This window comes from Centrocercus urophasianus, unplaced genomic scaffold (genome assembly GCF_019232065.1).
Source record: "Centrocercus urophasianus isolate 14NV4802_14NV808 unplaced genomic scaffold, USGS_Curo_1.0 seq_49, whole genome shotgun sequence".
In the NCBI taxonomy this organism is placed as follows: Eukaryota; Metazoa; Chordata; class Aves; order Galliformes; family Phasianidae; genus Centrocercus; species Centrocercus urophasianus.
The window spans coordinates 1,288,710-1,316,279 of record NW_024885077.1 but is presented as its reverse complement, the minus strand read 5'-3'; the positions used below and the strand labels follow the sequence as shown (position 1 = coordinate 1,316,279).

The following is a 27,570-nucleotide window of genomic DNA, read 5'->3' as shown; positions in this document are numbered from 1 at the left end:
TGAGCATCAGCCAGATGGGCACGGGGACAGAGCACTGAGCATCAGCCACATGGGCACAGGGACAGAGCACTGAGCATCAGCCACATGGGCACGGGGACAGAGCACCCTGGGTCCACCGAGTGCATGTGAGCACAAGACCTCCCAGCTAGTTGCTTGCTTGGCTGCCCTGCTACCACCACGAAGCCCAGTCCCTAAAGCTCTAAATGGGGTGCTTGTGCCAATCGCCCCACCAGGAGGAAGGCTGTGCTGTGGTCTGACATCAACCTTAGGACACTGGGCTCCTTCCCTCCCTGCGAACTCCATGGATGGACCGCAGCTCTACCCAGCCCAGGGTCTTTTCACCAATGGTGTAAACCTTGAGAGAAGCTCAGGAACTGGCTTCCACGTCTCTACTGCACGTGCCTGTCTGCTCTGAGCCTGTCCCAGATCAGGATCTCAGGTCCTTCACCTCCCAAATCACTGCCATACAAGCCAAGCAGTTGGGCATTTTGCTTTTTTAGTGCAGTGCTGGCAGGCAGTGCTGGCTGCTGTTCAAGTGAGGCATCCTGCTCACAGGAACACAGCATACCCCACACAGGGATGGAGACGCTCAGCCCTGGTGATGGGTGACCTTGTTTGCAGCTGTCTGAGCATGCAGGTGGAGCAGCATGCAAACACTGCAGCACGACGAGCGCGTCGGCCAGAGTGCTGGCTGACCTACCTGCATGCAAACAGAAAGTATGCGAGAGCTGCGGATGAAGGGATCCTTGCAATAATCAGCTTATTCCAGCAAGCCATGAAAGAGGATGTATTTAATAGAGCAAGCTGATCACACCCTCATATTCATATATTAGCCCTGTGGCAAGGAGCCTGATGGCACAAGGCCACGTCACGCCAGCCAGCAGTGGGGTCATGCTCCTCGTGGCAGCCTTGTCCCCATGTAAACCCAAATCATTGCAGCCTCTTGGCAAAATGAGCAGGGCAACCCACGGATTCCTTTGTATTTCTCCCTCCTCCCACCACTGAGGTCTTGCAGTCATCACTGGTGACACCCCCGGGCTGTGGCACAACTTGGCCATCAGGTGAAGGCATCGTAGGGTCATTAAGGTTGGAAAAGAGCTCTCAGATCCCCAACCCCAGCCCACCCCCACCGTGCCCACGTCCCTCAGTGCCACATCCCCACAGCTCTGGGGCACCTCCAGGGATGGTGACTCTCCCATCTCCCTGGGAGCTGTGCCACTGCCTCACTGCTCTTTGGGAGAATAAATTATTCTGAACATCCGACCTGAACCTCCCCCGGTGCAACTTAAAGCCATTACCAGGAACCAGCAGGCACCTCGTCCTCAAGTAAAGGGACATCACAGTTTCCAGACCATCACAAATCTCAGTCCTGAATGTTCTGGGTGAGAGGAGCCTGTTGCTTGTGCCAATCGACCCGCCTGCACTGAAGGCTGCACTGATCAAAGAAGTTCACAGCATCGATGGGAGAAGCCCTGCATGCACACAGCCAGGGCATGGGAACACTGCTGGCTTTGTTGCTCTGCACATTGCCGCCCTCACAGCAAATCCCAGCACATGAGCTGCTCTGCAGCAGGGACGGGTGGCAAGAGCTCTAATTTTACACCCGCTAGGCAAGAATTTCAGCATTAACGTTCCCACAGCAACAGTAACTCAGCCACATGTGAATTAACTTCAGAGGCATCATCCCCGCTCCAGACATCCCCAGCATAGGATGTGCCATTGGGGGGGACTCGAGGACAAACCCTGCTCCCCCCCCATGGGGCTCAGGGTCAATCATGGAGTCATTAAGGTTGAAAAAGAAAGCTAAGATCGTCAAGTCCAACCACTGACCCATCAGCACCATGCCACTAATTGTGCCTCAGCAGGCTCGGAGACACCAAAACCAATTGGTGCTGGGAGCAGTGGGGTTGGGGTTGGATGCAAAGGGAGAAGGTCAGGACCCACAGTCCCTTCCCTGCAGCCCTTTGTGTGGGTGAGGGGTGGCTGTGGGGCAATGCTCATCACTTCTCCTTTCCCTCGTCCCTGCAGCAAACAGAGCAGGAAAGGCAGCAGAGCCTGGATGATGCCTCGCTGTGCAGGAAGCCAACACTCAGCCCGGTTTTCTCTGCCTCAGGCATTTGCCTGCTGCTTGCTCGGGGAACCCCGGCATCGTGATGGTTTCCAAGAACAAGAGCCTACAGTTTCACTTCCCCATCACACAGCGCTGAAGACGCTTCCGCCCCTGCAGTCACAGGGCTGAGAGCTGGCAGCAGCTCTTCTGCACCAGCCCGCGCCCAGCACCCAGCACCGCCACCCCACCCTTGGGGACCCTCTGACCCCATCCCCATCTCCTCCCGTGCCCCTGGGCACAGCAGTGCCAGGGCTAGAAGCAGGGGTAGGATGCATCCCCAGGCCATGGGATACTGCTGTCACATCACTGCCAGCAAGCACCAAGCTGTGCCCACCCAGGTGGCTCACGGTGGCTTCTCTCACCCCACAGCCAAATGTGGGGAGGGAAAGGGAACGCACCAAGGGAAACCCAAATAGATGAGCTGCCCGAGAATGAGGCGTGGAGCCAGAGCTCCTGTCTCTGTGCTGCACTCGGCAGCTGGAGGTGGTAGCACAGCTGCAGGCGGAGGGCTCCATGTCTCAGCTCATGATTTATTCCTTGCAGAGGTTTAGCTGCGAGAAGGCCGAGGGAGGATGGAGCGCGAGGTGCACAGCCGTGGGCTGGGTGATGCTGGAGCAGGAGGAGGGCGGCTGACAGTGACAGCAACACCCTGCCCTGGGTGTTAATGCATCCCCGCTCCCCCAGCAGCACTTCGAGGAGGACACCTGCCTCAAGGTCACTGTCACACCTCCTGGGTGCCCGCTTTGTGCCACGTGGCTCCGGTGTGACCCACCGGCGATGACCACCCAGCACCGCTCCCAACCCTGGCAGCAGCTCACCCCACGGGCTGTCCCCTGTGTGCCCACCCTGGGGGGCCACCGACGTGTCTCCTGGGTGTCACCAGCCAGGCTCTGCTCCGTCGCCGCTCATCACGCCCCCGTGGCAAAGAATGGTGACCCTCCGGGGGCCACCGAGCGCCGTGCTGTCACCTCCGGGGTGACGCGGGACCGCCCTTCGGCCCGGTGTCAGCCCACCCCCCAGCTGTCACCGCTGCCCATCCCGGGGCCGCGTCACCCGCGGAGCCCCCCGTCCCGGCGGCACTCACCGATCTTGGCCAGGCTGGCCACCAGGATCCAGGCGGCCACCAGGCACGGCACCTGCACCTCCTGCCACTGCCACCGGAGCAGCTCGGCTCCCGCCGGAGGGACGGCGGCGGGGCCGGGGGAGGCCGGGGTGCCGCTGCCCGGGGGATGCATGGCCCCGCACCTCCGCCGCTCCGCAGCTCCGCCGGCCCCGCCGCGACGTCACCGACAACGGCGGGGGCAGAGCCCGGCCCGCCCCGCAGCGCCCGCCCCGCCCCGGAGCTGCTCCATCCGCCCCGGTCCCCGGCGCTGCACAGGTCCCAGCGATGCTCAGGTGTCACCACCACCTGCCCCGGTGCCGCCCCCCGCAGCCGCCGCGGTCCCCAATGCTGCCTGATGCCACCCCCACCTGCCCCGCTACCATCCCCGCCCACCCCGGTCTCCAGTCACCTTTATTGCCCCAGTCCCCCACACTGCCCCAGTGTCACCTCATCTGCCCTAGAACCCAATGCTGCACTGTCACCTCAGCAGTCCCAGCTGCCCTGGTCCCCAGTATCACCCCGATGCCACCTCCTGGTCGCCAGCACTGCCCCGCTCACCCCAAGCAGCACCTCCATGCCACCTCACCCCAGCTCTGGTCCCTCTGTACGTGCCCCAAAGCCTCCCACCCCTCAGTGGTCTCCTTGCACCTGCCTTGGTCCCCCCCCCCCTTCACCACCCTGATGTCCCCTTCATCTCCCTTGCTATTCCCTCCATCCCTTGCTGTCCTCTCTATCCCCCTGCTGTCCCTCCATCACTTACTATCCCTCCATCACCTGCTGTACCTCCATCAAATACTTTCCCTTCATCACCCGCTGTCCCTCCATCCCCCGCTTATCCCCTCCATCCGCCTGCTGTACCATCACCTGCTGTCAGGTGATCACCATCACTATTCCTCCTTCACCTGCTGTCTCCTCCATCACCTGTCGTCCCCCTGCCCCCCTACCGTCCCCCCGAGGGACCATCCCTGCACACCCCACGCACGCAGAGCATCCCCGTCCACCTGGAGCCCCTCAGTGCCTTCGGAGCATCCCTACGCCCTCTCGCCCCCCCGCAGCCCCCCCACCCCCCAACCCTTCTCCCCGCCCACTTTTAACCTTTTGGAGCTTCCCGAGCAAGGCCCCGCTCACACCCGCGGAGGGCGCCCGAGCGCGGGGCGGCGCCGGCGCAGTGCCGGGGCGGTGCCGGGGGGCCGTCCCTGTGCCACCCCCGGAGCGCCGGACGCTGTGCGGCGGCGGCGGCGGCGGTGGCGGTGCCACCATGGCGGAGGCTGCGGTCCCGTGCCGGGTGCAATACCTGGAAGACTCCGATCCCTTCGGTTGCGGCAGTTTCCCGGAGCCCCGACGTGCGCCTGTTTACGCCGTGGAGGAAGCGCTGGCCCTGGGAGCGCAGCTGCCCGCGGTGCACCGGCTGCTGGGAGCGCCGCTGCCGGTAAATAAGGGGGACGGGAGGTGGGGAGGGCGCGCTGAGCATCCCGAGCGTGGCTGTGGGGCTGGGGTCCCGTGGGGCTGCGCGATTGCTGCTTGGGGATAGAGAAGTGGTGGAGGGCTCGGAAAACTCTCTGCAGAGAGTGGGCACAGCCGTATCCACACCCCCACGTCGGAAGGACGTGGCTGTGTGGCTGTAGCCATGCGCTGCCATGGGGACACCGCTGCTGCCGCGGTGACCGGAGCGTGGGCAGTGTCACCGCGTGTCCCCGAGAGCCGCGGGGTCTGCCCTCGTTCCGCCTGATGCCAACCCGCCCAGAATCGCAGAGGAAGTGGCTTTGCCTTTTCAGGCCGGTTCCCATCCGACTGCAATGGCTTGGGGCTCTGTGTCGGCATCCCACGGCACACTGCGGTGGAGCGCGGTGAGCTCCCAGCACGGCCCGAGAGTGGGATTCAGCCGCCTGGCCGTGCACGGAGCTGCGGGGCTGCCTGCCCCTTGTCCCACTCAGCGTTTGCATGGGCTGGAAGGAAAGCCCCGCAGAAAATCTTGCACTGAGCAACTTCCTCTGGGAAGTGGGGAGGGAAGGAGGCACAGCACCGGGGGTCCGAAGCACTGCTGGCGTCCCAACCCAGGCTGGAGCCTCCTCTCCCCACTTCCCTCCTGCCTGGGGATCCCCTGTTGGTGTGTTGCCATCAGAGTGCCCTTCACAGTCCCTTCCTGATGGGGGGGTGGGTGGATTTTCTCCCCTTCCTCCCCTTTCTTCCACGGGCCTGGGACACTTCAGCCATGGCTGCGCATCTCCATGGCACCAATGCGCAAAGCTGGGGGCGAGGCAATGGGAAGAGGGTTGCTGTGAGACCTTCCCCTGGGCAAACGAGCTCCGTTCGTCCCCACTTTCATTTTTTCATGAGGCAGAGCAGCAGCCTCTCATGGTGTCCCCGTCATGGGATTTTTGGCTGCTGACTAAATGCAGTTTGTTTGGGAACACGCAGCTCCAGACATGACGAATGGGGCAAACTCAAATTTCAGGCATGCGTCCTCCCCACCCCGGAGCTGTAACGGGATCGGCGGCCCGGGGTGCCACCATGGGGACAGGGACATTGTGGAGCTGGAGCCAACCCCCCTCCCCACGCAGTGCCCACGCTGCCAGGTGCCTCTCACAGCCCCATTACTCACCGTGCTATAATTAGGAAATGAACAGTCATTATTAATTTTTTCCCCTATAAACCTCAGCCCTGGACGCTGCGCTCGTTCCGCTTCGCTCAGCAGCATCCTCCCACCCTGGGTGCCCCAAATCCTCCAGAATGGAGCCGTGCAGGATTTACTCTCCCTGCCCACAGGCGCACGGCCCCTCGCTTCCTCTCCGTGCAGCTGATGGCTTTTTCATGCTTTCCGGAAGCCGTTTGTGCCTGAAATACCTTCCCGGCCCGCTTTCCGCAGCCTCATTGTTCTGGTCCAGGATGATGCTATCGCATCCGAGCTTCCAGCAAGTCATGCAGGGCCCCACTGAGTGATGCTCCCTCTGGGTGCAGGCTTGCTTTCAACCCCTGTGAGTGTTTTGCTTCAAAATCTGTGTTTGCTACAAAAGCACGTGACCGCTGCAGAGGAAATCCCATTGCAAACTACCTGAATTGCAGAGGGCGGTGGCGAGGCCGTCTCCGTGCCACTGCTGTCCCTGGATGTCCCTCTGCATGCCCTGCACCCTGCCCCAGCACTGTCAGTGTAGGGATTTTCCAAACAAAACCAAACTGCCCCCTCCTCTGGAAACCTGCAGAAGAGCAAAACCTGTGTTGGCGATGGGTTTGGGGCTTCCACTTACCAAAAGTCCTTGCTTCTGATGGGGTTGGGGCCCCCACGTGCCCAAAATCCTTGACTGTGGTGGGTTTGGGGCCATTGAGCCATGGGGAACTCAGGGCTGGATGGAGAGGGCGGCGTGTGAGCAAGTCTGGGCCGTGTGTGCTGTGTGCCCTCCAGGGCCCTCCTGCCTTCCTTTCCTTTTTTTCCCCACTGTGGGCACTGTCCCATCCATCTGCTACCATCTGTCAGCAGGAAAGGGTACGGGGCAGCACCCGGTAATAAACACCTCTACCAGCCCAATGTCCCAAAGTGGCTCCCACTGCCCAGTCCTTGTGCCTCAGGGTGTGAGATGAGGAGGGGGGAGAGGCTGCAGGCACAGTAGTGTGGATTTCAGAAGTGAGCTGTGCTGGGTTGACTTGCACAGGAGTTTTGTTGGCTCGCAAAGGTGGCTGTCGCCATGGTGTAGGGTGCAGAGCAATCTGACTTATGGATGCTGTGAGCTACGAGCCTACTTCACACTGCATAAAATTCATCCTGAGCTTTGTGGCCTCAAGATCGAGCCTCGACTGCACAACATAGCAGAGATAAATGAGCTTCAGTAAATCCCCCATCTCCTCCCCATAAGCTGTGCTGGGAGTCCCGTGGCACTGCACTCTCTGGTTTGCAGTCCGGGCGTTGCTCTGGCTCTGCCCCAGGAGAAGCCTGCAGCTGAGTTTTAAAGCTCCTTTGGGTTTCTCCAGAAGTTTCTCTTCTTTGGGTTTCTTGGGTTTGGCTGCTGGGTCTCCATCGCCTCCATCCCGTGGAGGTGAGGACCGTCCCCACGTCCCACGCTGTCACCAAAGTGTTTCTTTAAATATGCTGAAAGATATCAATATGCCTGGAGAGTTCTGCAGCTCAGCAAAGTTGGGAAAGTGTGGTTGCCAAAAAAATAGAAAGTGTTGAAGATGGGGGAAGAAGGGGTGCTTCCGGCACCAGCAGATAGGAAGGATGCTGTGCAGGGCTGTGCCAAGATAGGGCACTCAGCTCGTTGTTGCTTGGATGGTGGGGTCGGTTTGGATGTGTCTGTCTGTCTTGGCTGTGGAGACCTCCAGATGTGCTTGTGGCTCCATCATCTTACAGGTCAGTGGTATCTCCATTGCTGCCCCATGGAAACATCTCCATCGCCACCCCCCAGAGACATCTCCATTAAGTGGCTTGGAGAGGGCAGTCCTGCTCTGGGTGCATCCATGAGCCATCATTTGCTACCTGTATCATCTCTGAGCATTGAAGCTCATGGTGCTTTGTGTTCCCACCTGGCTGGAGCCATGCTCCTGTGCATGGTCCTTGTCCCCTTGGGATAAGTCCCAAAAAGTCCCCAAAACCAGTAGCCAGAGGGCACTGCACTGCTATGAGAGGCGTGAGTGTGGGATGGATGCTCTCCTCTCTTTCCCCTCCCTGGGTTCGCTGTGATCCCACACCACTCTGTAACACTTTCCCATGCTGGAGGCAAACGAATCAAAGCTGGGAGCAGGGACACAGCCACTGCCCCATGGCCTCACGATGCTGTCCCCGTCAGCACAACCCAATCTTGCCCAAGGAGCAACGATGCCCAGCATGGCAACGCACCTCTGCTGTGCCATGCTGTGTCCCTTGTCCCTTTCCCCAGGGGATGACATTGGCCAGGGTAGGCACATCCCACTCACCTGAGCATCCCCTTGTGGGGAGCACAGCCAGGCTTACACAGCTGGGCCGTGTCACCATCCCTGACAGCAGCCGGCTGTCATCCCCAGCTCACAGCAGGGGCCATTTCTTCCCTCTGGAGCTGCACGGAAGCTGCATTTTGGTGCATCCTGGAAGGACACATGGGCAGGAGTGGAAACCTTCCCCCAGCCCTCAGCAGTGTTTGGTGCTTGTAGCCATGGCTGGGGGCAGCAAGAAGTGAGGTGAGAATGCTGACAGCATGGTGATGGACTCCAGCCCAGCAGCATTGCCCTGCCAAATTGCTGCTTATCTACAGGCTGAGTCAGATGGCGAGGCGTCACTCCATGCACACATCATGGTTTGGGCTCATTTCTTTTTGCCCTCTGGGTTTGGTGATGATGTCACACATGCAAAGTCTTGCTTGGGACATCGAGCACAGGGAGATGCAGGGGATGGAACCCTGGTGGTGCTGCATGGGGCTGCCCTGGGGCTTCCCCAGACTTTTGGAATGGTGGGGACTCACCTCCTGGCCCCTGGAGTGATTTGGGGTTGAAAGTGGGGTTTTGCTGATGATCCCCACGTCTCCTCCCTGGATGCATCATGTGCTGTGTTTGGAGTTTTTTGGGGGGGGGTAGTAAAAGTAAAGGGGGTTTATCCCTGCTACAGGGAGAGGCGTGGGAAGGCACACGTGGATGCTGTAGGATGGGAGCAGATGCTGTAGCACCAGGGCTGCCTTTGGCCCTTCCCCTCCCACTGCGTGGCTGGGTGTGGAGCTGGGGCTGAGTCATGGGGCTGAGTCAGTGCAGCCCACACACTGGGACGCCCGTGTGGGGCTCACCATGCGCAGGGATCCTGCCCTGGAGGGGACAGCCACTGCCACCAGGCTGGGTCTCACTGAAGGACAGTTGATGGCCTGGGGCCACAAAGGCATGGACCTGCCAATGCATGGACTGCCAAGGCAAGGGGCCACTAAAGCTTGAGGCCACCAAAGCTTGGGATCAACAAGGCCTGGGGTCAACAAAGCATAGGGCCACCAAGGCATGGGACTGCTAAGGCGTGGGACCACCAAAGCTTATGGCCACCAAGGCTTGAGTCTACCAAAGCATGGGGCCACCAAGGAATGGGACAACCAAGGCATGGGGCCACCAAGGCATGGGGCCACCAAGGCATGGGGCCAACAAAGCGTGGGGACACCAAGGCATGGGAGCACCAAAAGCATGTGACCATCAAAGCATGTGCTCACCAAGGCCTTGGGCTACCAAGGCATGAGGCCAGCCTTGCTGTGTGTTTCCCTGGTGTGGGGCTCCCCATTTCTCCAGCAGCTCAGTGCTGGTCTCTGTGCAGGGGTGGAGTTCCTGAAGGACGTGGTGGCACCTGCGATCCAGTGGGAGCGGCCTGGGGAAATGGGTTTATGGTAGGGGAGGGTGGAGCTGCCTCCTCCGTCAGCCAGGAAGGACACTGCTGCCACCCCCTGTTGGGGACCTGGGCTGGGCAGGTGGCCCCCATCTCACCCAGCTGTGTGTCCCCAGCTGGAGGACTGCACGCTGCAGGTTTCCCCATCCGGCCACTACCTGGACCTGGAGCTGTCGCTGCTGGAGCAGAAGGATGACCTGGAGGCTTTCTACGAGGAGGTCAGGTGAGGCACGCGGGGGGCACTGGGCACGTGGGGATGGTGCCCCTGTGCCAGCACTCAGCCCGTATCCCTTTGCCCTAGGAAGGGCCGGCGGCCAACGCTGATCCTGCGCACGCAGCTGTCCGTCCGTGTCCACGCCATCATCGGTGAGCTGGGGGGGATCTGCTCACCGCCGGGGCCGGGAATCCATCGCACGCTGCGGGGATTTGGGGTCATCCGAGCGAGTTCTAAACATAGCCCTGGTGAATGCAAACAAATGGCTCACGTGAGGACGAGCGCTCGGACGCGCTGAGGCTTCCCATCTGGAACGAGGGGAAAAGCCAGCAGTGCTGGGAAGGAAAGGACCAGCAATGGGGTCAGGGTCGCGCTCCCCACGCGCGGTTCCCAGGCTCTGGAATGCTCCATCCCAGCGGCTCCGGGAAGGTTTGGCAGAGCACTGGTTGGCCTGGCCGAAATACATAGGAAAACAGTAAAAAATAGACAAATGGGTTTGGCGAGCTGCGTGCCTCCTTTGAAGGCTGCCAGCCGTGGGATGGGGACGAAGGGCAGATGGGGTTCCTGTGGGTAGCTCAGCCCCGGGGCTGTGCCTCCTGCCCTGGTTCCTGTTTCGGTTCAGTGCAGAAAACCAGATATTTGTGTCATCGCCGGGCAGCAAAAATAGAAAGAAAAGAAAATAGGGAAGTGGCAACACTGGAAGAAACGGTGGTGGTGGAGCTGCTGCTGCTCCTGCCCTGATGTGTGTCCCACATCCACCACTGCGCCGTGTCCCCGTGTGCCGCTGTGCCCAGCAGCCCATTCTCATGCCTTTGCTTGCAGAGAAGCTGTACAACTCGCAGGGCCCAGAGCTGCGGCGCTCCCTCTTCTCCCTCAAGCAGCTCTTCCAGGTAGGTGGCTCCGTGTCCCCGCTCTGGATGTGCCCACGTCCCCCCAGCACCTGCGTGGGGACATCACTGGGCTTTGCTCACAGGAGGACAAGGACCTGGTGCCAGAGTTTGTGAACCTGGATGGGCTGACGTGCCTGATCAACGTGGGGGCAGAGGCGGACCAGAACTACCAGAACTACATCCTCCGTGGTGGGTACATGGCGTGTCCCCCCCACTCAGTGGCACCGCTGATGGAGCGTGCCTGATGCCACCACCCCGTGCCCCTGCCTTGCAGCCTTGAGCCAGATCATGCTCTTCGTGGATGGGATGCAGGGTGTCATCAACCACAACGAGACCATCCAGTGGCTGTACACGCTGTCAGGAAGCCCGGTAAGCTGCCGTCACCCCTGACTGTGACTGTGCCCATGTGCTGTCCCTTGGGGGTTCACACCGTGCCTTGCCTTCAGGATGGGCTCAGTGCCTTGGGCTCATTGGGTGCTGCTCTTCAATGTCATCAAGAGTCCCCATGGCCCCTTTATGTGACCTGGGCACAGAGGTGGAATGTAAGAGAGGGCCCAAGCACCCATTGGCCACCAGGATGCCAGCTGTAGGACCCTGAGCCCACAGCACCCTTCACCAAAGCCATCAGTGAAGCCAAGCCCTGGAGAGCGGGTGCAGCCCCCTGTACTGCCAGTGCCCTGCCACAGCCACTGTCCTTTGTCCCAGTTTCGCCTGGTGGTGAAGATGGCCCTGAAGCTGCTGCTGGTCTTTGTGGAGTACACAGAGCCCAACGCCCTGCTCCTCATCCGCGCCGTCAATGCTGTGGATCAGGCGAGAGGTGGGTGCAGCCCCAGCCCCCAACCATGGATCTTATCTTGGGGATGGTTGGGTGCAGAAGACGTGGGTTGTCCATGCCCCATGGCAGCCACGGAGTGTGACAGCTATGGCACGTGCCAGCCATGGCCAACGGGAGACCGCCAAGAGCCCTCCAGTGGGGATGAGGAGGGGGTGAGATGCTCAGGATGCAGTGCTCCGTATCCCAAACCCAGTGCCTTGGTGCTACCTACACACGTTGCTTGTCCCAGGTGCGTGCCCATGGTCCAACCTGATGGCCATCCTTGAGCAGCGCAATGGGGCTGACACGGAGCTGCTGGTGTTCGCCATGACGCTGATCAACAAGGTGAGCACCAGGGCTGTGCCACAGGGCCACCTCCTCCCCATGTCCCGGGTGCCAGCCCCGTCCCTTTGCCACCACCCAGACGCTGGCCGCCCTCCCAGACCAAGATTCCTTCTACGACGTGACCGACTGCCTGGAGCAGCAGGGCATGGAGAGGGTCGTGCAGCAGTATTTAAGCAGCAAGGGCACTGACCTCGACCTGAAGCAGCAATTTGTCCTCTATGAAGTGAGTGGGGCACCCAGGGTGACGGCAGTGTGATGCATCCCCGGGGTTCACAGCACGTCCCCATCCCACTGCAGAGCGCACTGCGGCTGGAGGACGGCGTGGAGGAGCCGCCAGCAGGCGGGCGCAAGGAGCGCAGGAAGACAGACGAGGGGCGGCGGGGGTGGAGGGCACAGGGGGGCAGTGCTGAGCTCGACCCTCTGCAGAGCTCAGAGAGCCCCGGATCCCCATCAAATGAGACCCTCAGAACTCCGAAGGAGCCTCCTATTGAGGACAGCCCTGAGCTGAGCATCCCAGTGGAGTAAGTGTGGGATGCAGGGATGCTGCAGTGTGACATTTGGGAAGTCCTCCATGGCACTGTGCTCTGTCTGCATCTCCTCTTTCTCCAGGCCCTGCCCCAAGAGTGTCTTCAGCAGCGCGTCCAGCCTGCGGCTCAGCCTGTCCAGCCCCCCAGCTGAGAAGGAGCCCCCCAGCATGGGGGAGAGGAGCATCTACAAGTAAGGGATGGTGCCCTGGGGGTCCCACCACCACGTCCCCTCTGTCCCCAGGGCGTGCTGGGGCTGGTGAGGTTCACAGGACAGGAGAGGGCAGTGTGAGATGATTCAAGTGCAGGGCCTTCACAGCATCCTTAGCCCCACTGGGGTGCGCACACCTCTGCTCCAGCTCCATCTCTTCCCCCTCACTCCTCCTCTCTGCCCGCACTGATTCTCTCCTCTGCCCACTCTTTCTATCTTTTCCTTTTGCAGGCTGCACCAACCTGCTGCTGCCTGGTAAGTGCCCGGGCTCTGCGTGACACCTGCTTGCTGTTCCCAGCCCTTCATTTCCTCTGCTTGCACCCTGTCTGGGTGGCCAGGATCTCCGTACCACAGCTGTCCCACTTGGGGTGGCACATGTGGCTTCCATGCCATCTCCAGCCTGCAGCATCCTGGTGGAGGGTCGGGTGGCTCTGATGACAGGGACAGTGCTCCCAGTGTCACCAGCACCATGCACGAGCAGTTCTTGCTGTGGGTCCTCATGCCACGCCATCGGGATGGGGGTGGGAGACAAGAGATCTCCATTAGCGGGGGCTAACCCCTGTTTTCCCTCAGGCGGGAGGATGCCCCCTCCTTGCATGGGGACAAACCTATTCTGAAGAGGTTTGAGTAAGTAGAGGCATGCGTGTGTCTCCAGGCATGCGCTTCCTCAGGCTGGATGCTCCCAGCTGTGCAGGGCAGGAGGAGCAGGAGGGTGCCACGAGTCCCAGCCCCAACACTCGGTGCCCTCCTGGGAGCTTGTTCTTGCTGCTTGTTGTGGTGGATATCGGCTTGGGACCAAGTGGCAGAGGTGGTGGAGGGAGGTGGTGGAGTCTCCATCCTTGGGGATGCTCAGAAGCTGCCTGGACATGGTGTTGGGCACAGCTCAGGGTGGCCCTGCTGGAGCGGGTTGGCACCAGGTGACCTCCAGAGGTCCATGCTGGCCTCAACAATTCTGTCCCCATGCTTCCCCTGCCTCCCACTGGGCCATTACATCCTTGTCTTGCTGTTCCCAAGCCATGGTGCCCTTACCCACCTTTTTGAGGTGCTTGGAGGTGGCTGGGGCCACGGGTGGATCCTGTTGCGGTGTGGCTCATGCCAAAGATTTTGCTGTGGGATTGGCCCCATGCAGGGCTCGTTGTGTGGTGCTGTATGGTGTGGTTTGTCCATCCCCATCCTCACCATGCTCCCAGACAATAGCTGTCCCTATCTCGCAGAGCTCGCTTCTTGGAGAACCTGGCTGCTGCCCAGAAGGAGAAGATGTCTGCCATGGCCAAGGGACGGATCGACATCCTCAGCGATGTTGCACCACTGGAGCATCCCATCGCTTGGGATGGGGACAGCAGCAACCCTGATTCTGGCACAGAACCACACCGCATGAGTATGTGGAGGGCCGGGTTGGGAGTATGTCCCTACTAGGAGACCCACGTGGGCATTAGGAGCCCCTCTGGCCCCAGCCCACCCCATGGTACTGGGTGCCGTGGTGGTACTGGTGCCATTGAACAGCTCAGGTTGGAGGGGACCTTCAAAGATCATCCTGTTCCAATGCCTGCTGTGGGCAGGGTGTCCCCCACCAGGTCAGGCTGCCCAGGACCCCATTCAAGCCTGGCCTGGCCAGGGATGAGATGCCCACAACTTCTCTTGGCAGCCTTGTCTGGCCATCCAGCACCCACAAGGAATGGGCTCCAAGCCCTGCGTGCAGCCCAGCAGCACCTTCTCCAACAGGTGGGCTCTCTCTCTCCACAGGGTCCCACGCAGGCCGGCAGGACATCTCCGACTCTTGCAGCACCATCTCCTCTGATACCAAGTTCATGCTGGACATGCTCTATGCCAAGGGCTCCTCAGAGCCAGGGAGGCAGAAGGTCTTCCCCGAGGAGCCATCGTTGTCCCCACGCCAAGGAGAGCTGGACACGGACACGAGGTCCAGCTGTGCCGAGGGACCTGGTGGTCAGGAACAAGAGAATGGCCGGCCCCACGGTGGGCTGGTGGCTAGTGCCCACGCCAAGCTGGCACGTGCTGCATCCAGCATCGATGCCGAGAGCCACACGCAGAAGCTGGAGAACACCGTCACGATGCCCGTCAAGAACGACGTGGAGTTGTCATGGGAGCGCCTGGAGGCTGGCCCCGTACAACTGAAAATCAAGGACTTGGACTTCACTGACCTGGGGGAGGAGGAGGACTTGGACGTCTTGGACTCAGGGCCCATTGCCAATGGCTCCTTCCTTCCTGCCAGCATCGAGGCAGCGAGTGCTGGAGTTCTCATGGCTCCCCCTCCTCCCCCAATGGTCCCTGGCTGCCCACCACCTCCACCTCCACCACCCATGGCTCCTGGCTGCCCACCACCTCCACCTCCACCGCCCATGGTCCCTGGCTGCCCACCTCCCCCAGGTTTCTTAGGCCCCTCAGCCGCCGATGGTCCTTCCCAAGCCAAGAAGAAGAGGACAGTGAAGCTCTTTTGGAAGGAGCTGAAGCAGCTGGATGGCACTGTGGGGTCAGGAAGATTTGGGCAGGCGACACTGTGGGCATCCTTGCAAAACGTTGAGGTCAACGCTGCCAAACTGGAGCATCTCTTTGAGTCCCGTGCAAAAGAGATGCCAGCTTCCAAGGTACCAGCAGGCCAGAGTTTTTGGGGGTGTTGTGGTCTCAATGTCACCCCATGCTGTCTTGAGGATGGGTAGCTAGAGCCTTGAGACTCAGTGGGGAGGATGGGGGAGGGTGTGATGGTGATCAACACATGGGTGTGTGTGGTTCACCCTCACATCCCATGGCGTTTCACAAAGGTGAGCCCTCTGCCTGGCTGCCAGCCTGCTCCCTGTTACCTTTGCAGAAAGTTACTGATGGAAAGAAAGTGGTGGTGGTGCTGGATCCCAAGAGGAGCAATGCCATCAACATTGGCCTCACCGTGCTGCCACCTGTGCACATCATCAAGACAGCCGTGCTCAACTTTGATGAGTTTGCGGTCAATAAGGAAGGGATTGAGGTGAGCACTGGAGAATCGGCCCACCAGGGTCCCAGCGTGGGTCATTTCCCCTGGTCAGGAGGTCTCTGTGCCATGGTGCCCACGCTGTAGGTGGCCCTGATGTGTCGTGTCCCATCTCCCACCATCCTGGAGGAGCAGTGACGTTGCTGGTATCTGATGTGGCTTTCTGCCTGCCTTAGAAAATCCTGACCATGGTCCCTACCGAGGAGGAGAAGCAGAGGATCCAGGAGGCTCAGCTGGCCAATCCTGATGTGCCGTTGGGCTCTGCGGAGCAGTTCCTGCTTTCATTGTCCTCCATCAGCGACCTGACGGCCAGGCTCCAGCTCTGGGCCTTCAAGCTGGACTATGAGAGCCTGGAGCAGGTATGGGGTTACGTACCTCATCTTCCCCTCAGCGGTGCCCTTGGGATGAGCCGTGGGGGAAGTGGCCACATCCAAACATGGGGCTGCAGAGCCCCAAGGCAAGCATGGGGTGCTTGTGCCCATGGTTGAGGACACCAGGATGTTCCTGGTTGAACATCCCCCCAAGGGAGGTGACTTCCAAGGGATCTCACCTGCACCTGTCCCCCATCCAGGAAATTGCAGAGCCACTGTTTGATCTGAAAGTGGGCATGGAGCAGCTGGCCAAAAATCACACCTTCAAGTGCATCCTGGCCACGCTGTTGGCCATGGGCAACTTCCTGAATGGCTCCCAGGTGAGGAATGGGGTGCTGGGGGATGCAGCTTGGGTGCTGCATGGAGAAGACCAACCATGGCATATGCGTGCCCAAGACCACAAGAATCTCGGGAGGTGGTGTGGGTGCTGGTGATGGTCTTCTTGGGGAAGGTGGTCTCTCAGCGGGAAGGTGGCAAGATGGAGAGGCCCCACTGAGCATTGGGGTTTCAGAGCAGAGGCTTTGAGCTGGGCTATCTGGAGAAGGTGTCGGAGGTGAAGGACACGGTGCACCGGCAGTCCCTGCTCCACCACCTCTGCCAGATGGTGGTGGAGAAGTTCCCAGAGACCACGGACCTCTACTCAGAGATCGCCTCCATCACTCGCTCTGCCAAGGTGAGACCAAGCCCAGGCCCTACGCCTTCACCTCACCGCCACCAGCACCAATGGACAAAATCTCCCACCCCCCCTAGGTTGACTTTGATGAGTTGGCCAACAGCCTGGTGCAGCTGGAGCGGCGCTGTCGGGCGTCCTGGGACAACCTGAAGGTGATCGCCAAGCACGAGGCCAAGCCGGTGCTGAAGAGCAAGCTGACCGACTTCCTCAAGGACAGCACCCAGCGCATCGTCGTCTTGAAGGTGGTGCACCGGCGTGTCCTCAACAGGTGGGTCCCAACCCCGGCGCATCACCGGCCCCGAAGTCAACCTGTGGGGGGATGGCCGTGCCTTGATGGGTGTCCCTGCAGGTTCCACTCCTTCCTGCTCTACCTGGGGTACCCGGCGAGCGTTGTGCGGGATGTGAAGGTGATGCCCATCTGCAAGCTGCTGCGGGAGTTTGCCCTGGAGTACCGCACGTGCCGGGAGCGAGTCCTGCAGCAGCAGAAGAAGCGTGCGGCCCATCGTGAGCGCAACAAGACGCGCGGCCGGCTCATCACAGAGGTATGGGGCTGAGCATCCCACCACTGTGCCCTGTGCTGATAGAATGAGAGGGAGTGGCCTCACGTTGTGCCAAGGGGCGTTCGGATGGGATATGAGGAACGATTCCTTCTCTAATAGAACAGTGAGGCAGTGGCACGGCTGACAAAGAGGTGGGGGAGTCATCACACCTGGCGGTGTCCCAGAGCTGTGGGGATGTGGCACTGAGGGATGAGGGCAGTTGGCACGGTGCAGGTGGGCTGGGGTTGGGCTTGAGGATCTGAGAGGTCTTTTCCAAGCTTAATGATGAGTGATTCAGCTCAGAAAGCAAATGGAATCCTGGGCTCCATCAGCAGAGGGGTGGCCAGCAGGGCAGGGAGGTGATCGTCCCTCTCTACTTTGCTCTTGTGAGGCCCCATCTGCAGCACTGTGTGCAGGTCTGGAGCCCCCTCTACAAGAAGGGCGGAGAGCTGTTGGAGAGGGTCCAGAGGAGGGCAAAAAGATGATCAGAGGGCTGGAGCACCTCCCGTACAAAGACAGGCTGAGGGAGCTGGGCTTGTTCAGCCTGGAGAAGAGAGAGCAGTGGGTGACCTCATTGCAGCCTTCAGTACCTAAAGGGAGCCTACAGACAGGAGGGAGTCAACTCTTTGAAAGGGCAGATAACAGCAGGACAAGGGGAAATGGTTTGAAGTTGAGGGAGGGAAGATTTAGGTTAGATGTCAGGGGGAAGTTGTGTACTATGAGAGTGGTGAGGTGCTGGAACAGCTGCCCAGAGAGGCTGTGATGCCCCGTCCATCCCTGGAGGTGTTCAAGGCCAGGTTGGATGGGGCCCTGGGCAGCCTGGTGTAGCATTAAATGGAGAGGTTGGTGGCCCTGCCTGTGGCGCGGGAGGCAGGTGGAGCTTCATGATCCTTGAGGTCCCTTCCAACCCTGGCCATTCTGTGATTTTACAATCCTATGATTCTGTGAGTGGTCATGGTGGCGATGGGCTGATGATTGGACTTGATCTTGGACTTCCAACCTTAATGATCGCGTGATTCTGAGCTGTGTCCCCAATGCCTGCTTCTTGTCCTGCTGCAGACCGAGAAGTTCTCTGGCATCACCGAGGCATCGCCACCCGCCGTGGTGTCAACCAGCCCTGCACAGCAGGAGCAGGCAGAGGTGGGCCACGAGAGCATGAAGAGCATCCTGAGCTCGCCCACGGATGTCCCTGCCCGCCGCAGTCGGGGTGGCCGCGGTAGGAGCGCATCGGAGATGGGGTGGCAGAGTGGGGTGGCCCCAGGGAGCGCCCAGTTGATGCCAGCATCCTCATGTTCCCATGCAGTGACGGGGCTCTCCAGCCCCAGCCAGGGCTCCCCAGCCCAGGAGGATGTCCCCAGCTCACCCGACGACGCCTCGGATGAGATCATGGACCGCCTGGTGAAGTCGGTGACGCACAGTGCCAACCCCCGTCCCTGCCCCAGCCGGGAACGCAGGAGGTCCCGTGGCAACAGGAAGTCCTGTGAGTCCCCAGTGCCACTGTCCCCACACCCTGTGCCCCCGTGTCCTGGCCGCTGTGCCCTATCCCCATGTTCTGTCCTCAGCATTCCTGTCCCCATGCCCTGTTCCATCCCTGTCCCCACTCTGTGCCCCTCTGATCTTTCCTGTCTCTGGAGCTCTGCTCAGATGCTCTTTCCTAACTTTTGTGTCCCAATCCCAACTCTGTGTCCCTGTCCCCGTGTCACCCTATGCCCCGTCTCTGTCCCAAAGCCACCCCATGCCTTACCTCCTTTCCCTGACCCCTCCAGACCCCTAACCCTGGCACCCACGCATGCCACCAGGACCCCTTATACCCACACCAGGGCCACAAAGCCCAGTGCACAGTGACCCAGCAGCCACTCTCCTGTCCCCACAGTGCGACGGACACTGAAGAGCGGGCTGAGCGATGAGCTGGTGCAGGCGCTGGGCTTGGGACAGGCACCGGGCATGGAGGTGTGATGTGACCACCTGCATCCCATGGGGAAGGACACAGGGACGCTTGGCACGCTCCGCACCTTTGGTCTCACCTTCAGCTCCAGAGCACGATGGGAGCGATGCTCCAGAGCTGCTCTGTGGGGTCAGGATGGAGAATGCAAGGTGGAGGATGGAGGATGAAGGATGGAGGAGCATGTGCTGCAGTGGGAGTCGGAGCAGTACTGAGGGGAGAGGGGCTGGACCCGGACCCCCGCTGGGAGCTGGGTCTGGCTGCTGTGACAATAAAGTGATGTGACGTGTGCTGCTGGCGGTGTCCCTTGTCCCCATTCCTGGGGCATGGGGTGATGCTTCCTGCAGCATCCCTGTGCAGCCCCGTGTCCCTGTGGAGCAAGGTACCAGGGTGGCACGGCACTCCTGCATCCCTCTGCCCCACCTCCATCCCCGTGGCTCATGGCTCAGGGGCAGCCTGATGTCTCCATACCGGGATGCACCCCCCCCCCCCCCCCCAGGAGTTGTGTCCTCACCGAAGGCCTCCGCTGCCCTCTCTCTGTGTTTTCATTACAGCTGTTTTTTTTGGCTCTGCAGGCCTTGGGGATATTTCCAGGCCTCCCCGGCATGCGCTGCCCTTGAGAGGCGCCTGAAGTGCTTGGCTTGGCTGTGGCACGCACGGATTGTGCCAAAAACACCACGCAGGTGGAGGGGGGGTGGTGGGGCCGCAGGTACGCCTGTGCGCCACCAGCAGTGCCATGTGGGGTGCTCCAGTTCACATCCCCATCTCCATAGGGTGCAACCGGTGGCACCTCCAGCCCCTCTCCTCGTCCCCAAGCTCCGTGCCACCCGCTGTCCCCGTGTCGTGCTGCCACGAGGGGGCACGGCGGCCACGTGCATGGCACTGCGCAGGGATGTGTCCCCATACATCCCATATGTCCTCACCTCTTGAGCAAGGCCGGGTGGTGACATGCTCAGCTCAGCACGGCGGGCGCAGGGAGGTGGAGGACAGGAAATGGGTCACCGTGTCGTGACCCACTGTCCCAGTGCTGGGGTGGAGGAGGCAGTGTGTCACTGGGGCCGGGAGGAAGGCAGGTTTGCTCCGTCACCCTAACAGCGAGGTCCTGCGGACGCCATGGAGAAGGGAGGTGGGAGGCGATGATGGGTTGATGGGATGGAGAAAAGGGCTGAGCCCTGAGATGAGCCCAGATAGGGATGGGGATGCTGAGCAGGGCTTCTCCCCCCTCTGTTGGCTGGGATGGGGTGCGGGGACCTGGTACCCCTCCCTGAGCATCACCAGTGCTTTGCAGCCACAAGGGGCCCCCAGCTCTTGGCAGTGCATTTGGGGTGCTCAGTCCTGCTGACCCACAACACTGTAGTGTGGGAAGCCCAGCAGGAGAGGAGAGATGGGAGTGGGAACGTGAGCTTCTACTGGGAAGCAGCTTTCCAGAAGGTAAAACCTCTCCCAGAGCCATAACTCCAGCTGGAAGTGGAGATGTGTTCTGTAAAGGGCTGCACAGCCTAACCTCACAGGTCAGAGCCTGAGATTTTCCAATGAGAAGGGGAAACCTGGCCTTGGATGTCACTGGGCATCCTTCCCCTTAGGTGGGGATGGACATGGAGGTGTTCCCTGGGGAGGGACTGGCAAAAGGGGAGGATGTCCTGGGCAGGATGAAGCACCTGTGGGAGCAGTGCTGGGTGAATCACATCCCTCCCAGCCCCAAGCCCCTGCAAACGGCCCGAAAACAATGCGATGAATCTTCCAGAGATGAGATTAGGGAGGGGAACAATTATCTCCAAACCTGTTCGTCATGGGAGGCTCCACCGAGCTGTAGGAACAGCCTAGGGCAAAGGGGAGCAGGAGGAAGACGGATCCCCCATAGGGATGGTGCTGAGTTCGGGTGTGACCCACCCAGCCCCACTTCCAACCCGCAGAGGTGAGCCACAATTAGCGAAATGGGCACGGAGGGCGTCAAGTAGGTCAAAAGGTAATGAGGATCTCAGCAGCATTTCCTAACAGCGAGGGGTTGAGCAACGGGGAGATGAACAAGGGCAGGCATTGTGTGCAAAGGAGCAGCCAGCGAGGGCAGCCGTGGTGAGAGAGGTGGCATGGGGGAGGGAGGAGATGCTGGGAGGGTGGGTGGACAGATGAGTGGACAGACGGATGGGTGGATGGATGGACAAATGGATGGCAAAGGGATGAACAGACGGATGGACAGGCAGACGGACAGACAAATGGACGGATGGATGGAGGGAGGGAGGGACAAACGGTGGATGTTCGAATGGGATGGATGGGCAGACAGATGGACAGCTGGTTGGATGGATGGACGGACAAACGGGTGGATGGATTGAGTCGGAGCAGGTAGGCTTGGTGATGCTCAGCTAACAGCGATGAACACAAGGGCTGCTTTGTGGGTAAATCATCAAATTACAGAAGGAGGGACCTTACGGATGGTTGGGTGACCCCTTCTCCCACAGATTCAGACCTGCATGCACTTTGGACATTACTTGGCATCCAAGCAGGAGAGCCTCCAAGCAACCTGGGGTGCTGAAAGCAGCTGAAGACCTCAAGTAGTGCCATATTTCTTGTAGAGAGCCATCTCTGATCCAGCCAAATGAGAGAGAACTGGTCAAAAATTACTATTCTGCCCTTGGAAAAATAACTTTCTTTAGTGAGGTGCTTCCAAGCCTAGTGAAATTGAGGTTCCTACGCATGCTGCTTTGAAGTTTGCTGCTGGGAAGGACCCTAAGGACCCCACAAACCACATCCCAAGATGGGAGATGCGTTGGGCACATCCCTCCTCCTCTACCTGGCCAGCATTCCCCACATTCCCCGGCCGGGAAGAGCCAGGCTGCAAACCCAACCGGGTCCCACCACCACCACCACACCCCAGAAAAACCACCCCAGCCTGTTTGTTGGCCACTGCCCTCCCGCCAAGCCTCCTGTAGCTGATGAAATCTGTTTTTTCCGATGGGACCAAGGGGGTTGCATCCATACCACGTGGTTCTACGGCGAAGGACGGCGCAGGCATCTTCCATCCGACAGCAAAGCTTTTGGGAGCAGAGCCTGGCAGATGGAGCAGCGATGCTCCGTCGCAGGGTCACTGAGCACAGAGGGCTGGTGGAATATTAAAGCCTGGCAGAGCAATCAAGCCAAGTCATAAAGGTGGGAAGGGGAGGACTTTGCCCCAGCACCTGCTGCTCGTGGCACGCCCCTGGAGCAGCGCTGGGTGCATTCAGCATGGCAGGGAGCAAACGCAGCAGCGGGTTGGGGGATGGTTTGGGATCACCTTGGTCCCAAGCCCCGTAGGGCCTGGAGAGCACCTGGATGTGGTTCACACCTCACCTGCTTGGGGTCCGGTCCCATGGGGTGGCTCTGGTAGCACTGCACGCCTGTGTGCCTGTGGGAGGGGATGGAGACCCCCAGCCCGGCCATGGAGCTGTGGGGCTGTGCCCGGTGGCATCTTCCTCTAGGGTGCTCGGCCTGGGAACCGAGCCCCGGGGTGGGCACAGTGGCACCGGTGCCGCGGGCACTGAGCTGGGCTGAACCCAACCGAACCGAACCGTGCCACGCTGAGCTGAACCGAGCCAACTTGAACGGAACCAAACGGAACCGAACTGAACCGAACTGAACCGAACTGGAGCAGAACCGAACCGAACCGTGCTGGAGCGAGCTGGAGCGCACTGAACCGAAATGACCCGTGCCGAGCTGAGCTGAGCTGAGCCCCGCGCGGTGCCGAACCGAGCCGAGCCGCTCCTACCCGCGCCGAACCCAACTGTGCCAAACGGAGCAGAACCGAACCGAGCCGTGCCGAGCCCGCTCCTCCCTCCCCGCCCCTCCCTCCGCTCCCCCCATTGGCCGCCCCCCGCTCCTCCCTCCCCTCTCCTCCCGCCTTCCCCCGCTATAAGCTCCCCGCGGTGGCACCACGCGGCCGGTGCGGCGGGGCCGGGCCGGCGCTGAACATCCCATCCCATCCTTTCCCATCGCATCACATGGAGCGAGCGGAGCGGTGGGCGTACGGAGCGCTGTGGGCGGCGCTGGGGGGCGGCTTAGCGCTGCGGGCGGCGCGGGGAGACGTGGTGCTGGACCGGGCGCTGGCCGTGCCGCTGGCTTTGCTGGCCGCCGTGCAGAGCCTGTGCCGAGCCTGCCTGCCGCTGCCCCTCGGGCTCGCCCTGGCCGCGGCGTCCGCCTGCCTGCTGCTCCGCTGGGCGCCCGGCAGGAGGCTGCTGCCGGTGGAGGGCAGGGCGGTGCTGGTCACAGGTGAGCGCGGTGCGGTGCCGGGGTGCTCCGGGTGGTGCCGGGGATGCGCTCCGGAGATGCGCTGCTCGCCGGGGAGACGCGCGGACGGCGCCGGGGTCGCTCCTCTCGGAGGGGGGTTGCGCTTCCGTGGGGTGTCCCGGTGCGTGCGGGTGCCTCCCAGCCCGGGGGGGGTTCGTAGAATCGCCTGGGTTGGAAGGGACCCGAAAGGCCGTTTGCGCTCGCGGTGAGCAGAGACTCCCGCGGCTCCATCAGTGCTCAGAGCCCCGTTCCCTGACCTTGGCTGCCTGCAGGGATGGGGCGGCATCAGTTCTCTGTGCAGCCGCTGCCTCACCGCCCTGAGTGTAAAGAACTTCTTCCTTATCTCCGATCTAAATCTGTCCTCATTTGGTTTGAATCCGTTTCCCCTTGTCCTATCGCAGCAGACCCTGCTAAAGAGTCTGTTCCCTTCTTTCTCGCAGCCCTGCGGAGGTACTCAGGGTGGCTGAGCTCTGGAAAAGGGCAGCCCCAAGGAGGAGGGAATGATTCAACCTTAAAGTCCGGGCCGCGGGGCAGCCCGGTGCCGCGGGGCACTGACATCAGCCATGCACAGGTGTGTACAGTGCCTTCCTCCTGGCCGTGGGGCTGCAGGGAGGGAGCTGTGGGCACACTTGGTGCTGCCCTGACGTCCCGTTGGGCTCTGGAGAGCAGACCCAGGGAATCACCGAATCATTAAAGCTGGAGAAAACCTCTCAGGTTCCCCAAGTCCAAACCTACTCTCACCACATCCCTCAGTGCCACATCTCCACTGGTCTTGGACACCTCCGGGGACAGTGACACCCCCACCTCCCTGTGCAGAGCCTCGCTTCTCATTCAGAGTTTCTCCTGACATCCAACCAGCTCCAAAGAGAAGGGGAAGGCTGAGCCCAGCCGTGGGGCAGGACGGTGCCATGGGGCTCACCCAGCCTGGGGTTGGCATCAGCCATGCGACGGTGACTCAGTGCTGGAACACGGTGTTCTCACCCTGTAGCACAGTGACACCTGCGGCCCCGCCGTGTTTGCTCTCGGCAGTAAATGCTTTGTGGTTGGGCAGGTTCGATTTGTGGGTGCTGAGGTGAAGCACCTCCAGGGGAGAAATGCAGCGCTGGCGGTGCCGGGCTGCACGTTTCGGTGCTTTGCATCTCTTTAAGAGCAGAGCGGGACGTTGCTGGGGCTCACGGTTCCCGTTAAGGACCTGAAATGGGTCAGAGCTTAACACCGTGCTCAAGGTTAGCAGCAGCTGTGCAGCCCCGTCCTGCGGCCTTGGCAGATGCTGGAGCAGCTGGTGGTTGCTGGAGGCAGTGACTCCATCCAGATGTTGGGGCTGTGGAGGTGCAGATGCTTCCCTGTGGTCGCAGCAGCATCCTATCTCTCCCAACCTCGGGGCTCTGGTGCTGCCCCACACCTGATTTCTCGGTTTTGAGTGGTCGAGAGTGAAGATTTGGAGCCACTCAGTGATTGTGCTTGTGAATAACAGCTGGGCGCAATGGGTGCTGTGCTCAGTGTGCATCCAGGGTTGTGGATTCTTCCTTTGGAGCCACGCCACGGAATGGTTTGGGTTGGAAGGAGCCTAATAATGCCATCCTAAGGCTACTACGACTCCTGGCTGTTCCCTTCCTTGGCTCTACTTCCAGGCAGGGTTGTGGCCCATGGTTGGGTGTCACTGCTCTCCACACACCAGCTGTGCCTGTCCTGTGCAGGAGGTTGTGTGTAGGAGTTGTACCCCGTGATCGTTGTGGGTCTCCTCCAATTTGGGAGATTCTGTGATTGGGTGCTGCTGTCCTTCAGCCCAGCTCAGTCCAACTGTTCCTGTGTATTTTTGGGGAAAATACCCCCAAGATGACCTTGTGAGGCACACAGCCCTGCGTAGATTCAGCTGCATGCAGTGTTGGCTAGGGAGTGGTCGTGAGAGATGGCTCATAGCTCACAGGTCCCAACGGCCCGTGGTTCCAGGAGCTGTGTTTCCAAAAAAACTGAGCTGCCCGTGCACTGCAAGAGAAAACGGGCTCAGCTCGATGGCAGTGTGAGGATGGGCAGGATGTGTGATGGGCATTTGGTGCCATTCCAATGGGACAAACAGGACGGTGCCTTATGCCCCGTGTAGAATTCTACCCCCAAAATACCCCAGTGGGAAGGGCCTTACAGCCCACCCAACCTCTCCATGGCGGGGGCGCTCCCATAGACCTCATCCCCATCCAGCCTGACCCTGGGCATCTTTATGGATGGGTCGCCCATGCTTCTCCAGGCAGCTGTGCCAGGACCTCACTGCCCTCATAGTGAAGGATTCCTTCTGGTATCTAGCATCAATCTCCCCCTTCTAGTTCGGAGCTTTGGTTTGCCATGGCCGTGGCTTCCCTGGTGCTGCGTGTCCTTCCAGCGACAGCTCCTGCTGATGGATCACCATCGTGTTCCCGGCTCGCCGTGTTCCCTCTGCCGGCCATTATTCACCCGCTTATCGCTGAGGCTCTTCACAACAACTTCCTCTTTTGGGGGGACATAAATCCCACATTAGCTCTGATGAAAGGTACAGCCTGTGCCACTGCCCGATGTTTGTGCTCAGATCCTTGTCACCGCTTGTCCCTGCCCTCAGCATCCCATCGCTGCCTCCAGCAGCAGCACGTGGGCACCGAGCACAGAGGATGCTCGGATGTTCCTTCGGGGAGTGCGATACCCCGTGCTGAAAGCTCTGCTCCAGCACTGAAGTGCTGCTTCTAGGAAATTCCCTGTATGCTCTTTCTTCGAAATGCTGACTTCGTAGCAGCTCTGGCTCAGGGGAGCTGCTTCCTCCCCTGTGGTTGTTTTTGAGCTTCCCCATGGCCCCAGTGGGACTCACTCAGTGTTGTGTGTCCCGTTGCTCCCCTGCCTGGCTGCCTTCAGCCCATGGTGTGCCCCATTGGGTTGAGCCAACTCTTGGGCTGCCCTCAGCCCAGTTTTCCCCATTGGGTTGGGCCAACTCTTGGGATGCCTTACGCCCGTCACTGCTGCACCTGCTGGCCCCGTTGGAGCATGGGTTGGTCCAATTGGAGCCTCTCAGCAGGCTGCTGGTGACTTGTCCTCAAGCATGCTATCAGCACTGCTTGGGCTCATCCATGTCCTGGCTGCACGAAAGTAATTGCATTACCCCATAACTCCATTAGTGACCCCATTAGCAACCCACGGTGACGCAGCCATGCGTGTTGGGGTGCAGGAAGGCAGCTGGGTGGCCTTGGTGACAGTGACCAGCACACTGTGTCCCCACTGCTCTGGTGATGTCGGGGCCCTGATGCTGACGTACTGCAGCCAGTGCCTGCTTCTGCCAAATGGGCCTTAATTTGGGAGCCCTGCTCACATCCTCAGGGCTCTTCTCTGTCTTCGCTGCTGCCTCTGGTTGTCAAGGCAGGAAATCAGATTTTCCCCCGCTTCTCTCAGGTTCGTTAAGTGAAACATATCCTCCCAGGCGGAGGTTATGGCACATAATGCTCCGTAAGCGCTCGGCTGATCCGTTGTAATTCATCCCATCTGCCTGCCACAGCCGGCCACCTCCTTTCCTGGCCCCTCCTCAGGGCATCGGGTCCCAGAGAGCCCCTGTGGGGTTGTTTTGGTTCTTTCTCTTGTGGCTTTCTGGACATGGGGGACGTGTGGATGGTGCACCCTACGGATGATGTGTCTCACGGCTGCTGTATCCTGTGCTGTGTGTTCCAGGGATGGTGCATCCCACAGCTGGTGTGATCCACGTGTGGTGCGTCCCGTGGATGTGTCCCTTGGGTGTCCAGTCCCATGGGCGGTTTATCCCATGGATGATGCATTCTATGGTCGGTGCATCCCATGGATGCTGTAACCCACTGCTGATGTGTCCTGTATGTGGTGCACCCCGTGTGCGCTATAGCCTATGGTTGGTGCATCCCCATGGTTGATGTGTCCCACGAACACTAAGAGCAGCCAACAGAAAACATCCTTTTCCTGTAAGAGCTGGGTCAAATGTGAGCCAGGGCCGATTTCACATTAATCCTATTGAAATCCAGGCATTTAACAAAAAGGAGCTGTGTGACCAGCCTCAAAAACCAACCGAGGGATGGGGTGCACCTCCTGGCACCCATGGGCGCAGGGCAGCTCCCGGGGCATGGCGAAGGGGACGGAGAGGCCGGGGTGGCTCAGCTGCTGTGGGCACAGGTGCCGTGTGGTCCCCTCCCTCGCCGCAGCCCTGCCAAGAATGTGTTCCCTCGGCGTGGGCTGACATCACCCGCGGAGCGCTGCTCTCTCCAAGCGCGCCCGGCATCCGGGAGGTGTTGGCTGCAGGGCTGTGCTA

At 60.4% G+C, this 27,570-nt stretch overlaps 2 protein-coding genes and 1 long non-coding RNA gene across 4 annotated transcripts in view; 1 reads left to right on the top strand and 2 right to left on the bottom strand.

Moving 5' to 3' along the window:
• SLC9A5 (solute carrier family 9 member A5) overlaps positions 1-3,345 on the bottom strand; it is a 10,705-nt gene extending 7,360 nt beyond the window's left edge. Inside the window, exon 1 of the mRNA XM_042834741.1 lies at positions 3,195-3,345. Within this exon, the coding sequence (XP_042690675.1) occupies positions 3,195-3,345 (151 nt within the window). The remainder of the gene's footprint in view (positions 1-3,194) is intronic.
• Positions 3,346-4,454: 1,109 nt separating this feature from the next.
• FHOD1 (formin homology 2 domain containing 1) lies at positions 4,455-19,326 on the top strand. Of its 2 annotated transcripts, none has more exons than XM_042834740.1 (22): positions 4,455-4,641; positions 9,645-9,751; positions 9,830-9,894; positions 10,565-10,632; positions 10,716-10,821; positions 10,907-11,001; positions 11,338-11,449; positions 11,697-11,791; positions 11,871-12,014; positions 12,089-12,312; positions 12,401-12,508; positions 13,741-13,904; positions 14,270-15,129; positions 15,351-15,503; positions 15,683-15,865; positions 16,078-16,197; positions 16,389-16,550; positions 16,628-16,818; positions 16,900-17,092; positions 18,149-18,305; positions 18,393-18,569; positions 18,963-19,326. In XM_042834740.1, the coding sequence occupies exons 1-22, from the start codon at positions 4,471-4,473 to the stop codon at positions 19,043-19,045; spliced, it is 3,738 nt and encodes a 1,245-aa protein (XP_042690674.1). In that variant the 5' UTR covers positions 4,455-4,470; the 3' UTR covers positions 19,046-19,326. The 2 variants fall into 2 exon arrangements, with proteins under 2 accessions (XP_042690674.1, XP_042690673.1); XM_042834739.1 differs by lacking the exon at positions 4,455-4,641 and adding an exon at positions 8,771-9,529.
• A 2,088-nt stretch (positions 19,327-21,414) lies between these two features.
• LOC122169014 lies at positions 21,415-22,794 on the bottom strand. The gene is made up of 2 exons (XR_006171449.1): positions 22,356-22,794; positions 21,415-22,145 (listed from the first exon to the last, which is right to left on the bottom strand). It is a non-coding gene; the product is annotated as an uncharacterized LOC122169014 (long non-coding RNA).
• Between the last annotated feature and the right edge of the window lie 4,776 nt (positions 22,795-27,570).

Excerpts from the sequence above, each read along its gene's own strand:
- FHOD1 (XM_042834739.1), top strand. The coding sequence starts at position 9,236 with ATGGGACAACCAAGGCATGGGGCCACCAAGGCATGGGGCCACCAAGGC. Across the intron at positions 9,895-10,564 it reads CCGTGTCCACGCCATCATCG|AGAAGCTGTACAACTCGCAG; the intron begins GTGAGCTGGGGG and ends CTTTGCTTGCAG. Across the intron at positions 11,450-11,696 it reads TGCTGTGGATCAGGCGAGAG|GTGCGTGCCCATGGTCCAAC; the intron begins GTGGGTGCAGCC and ends TGCTTGTCCCAG.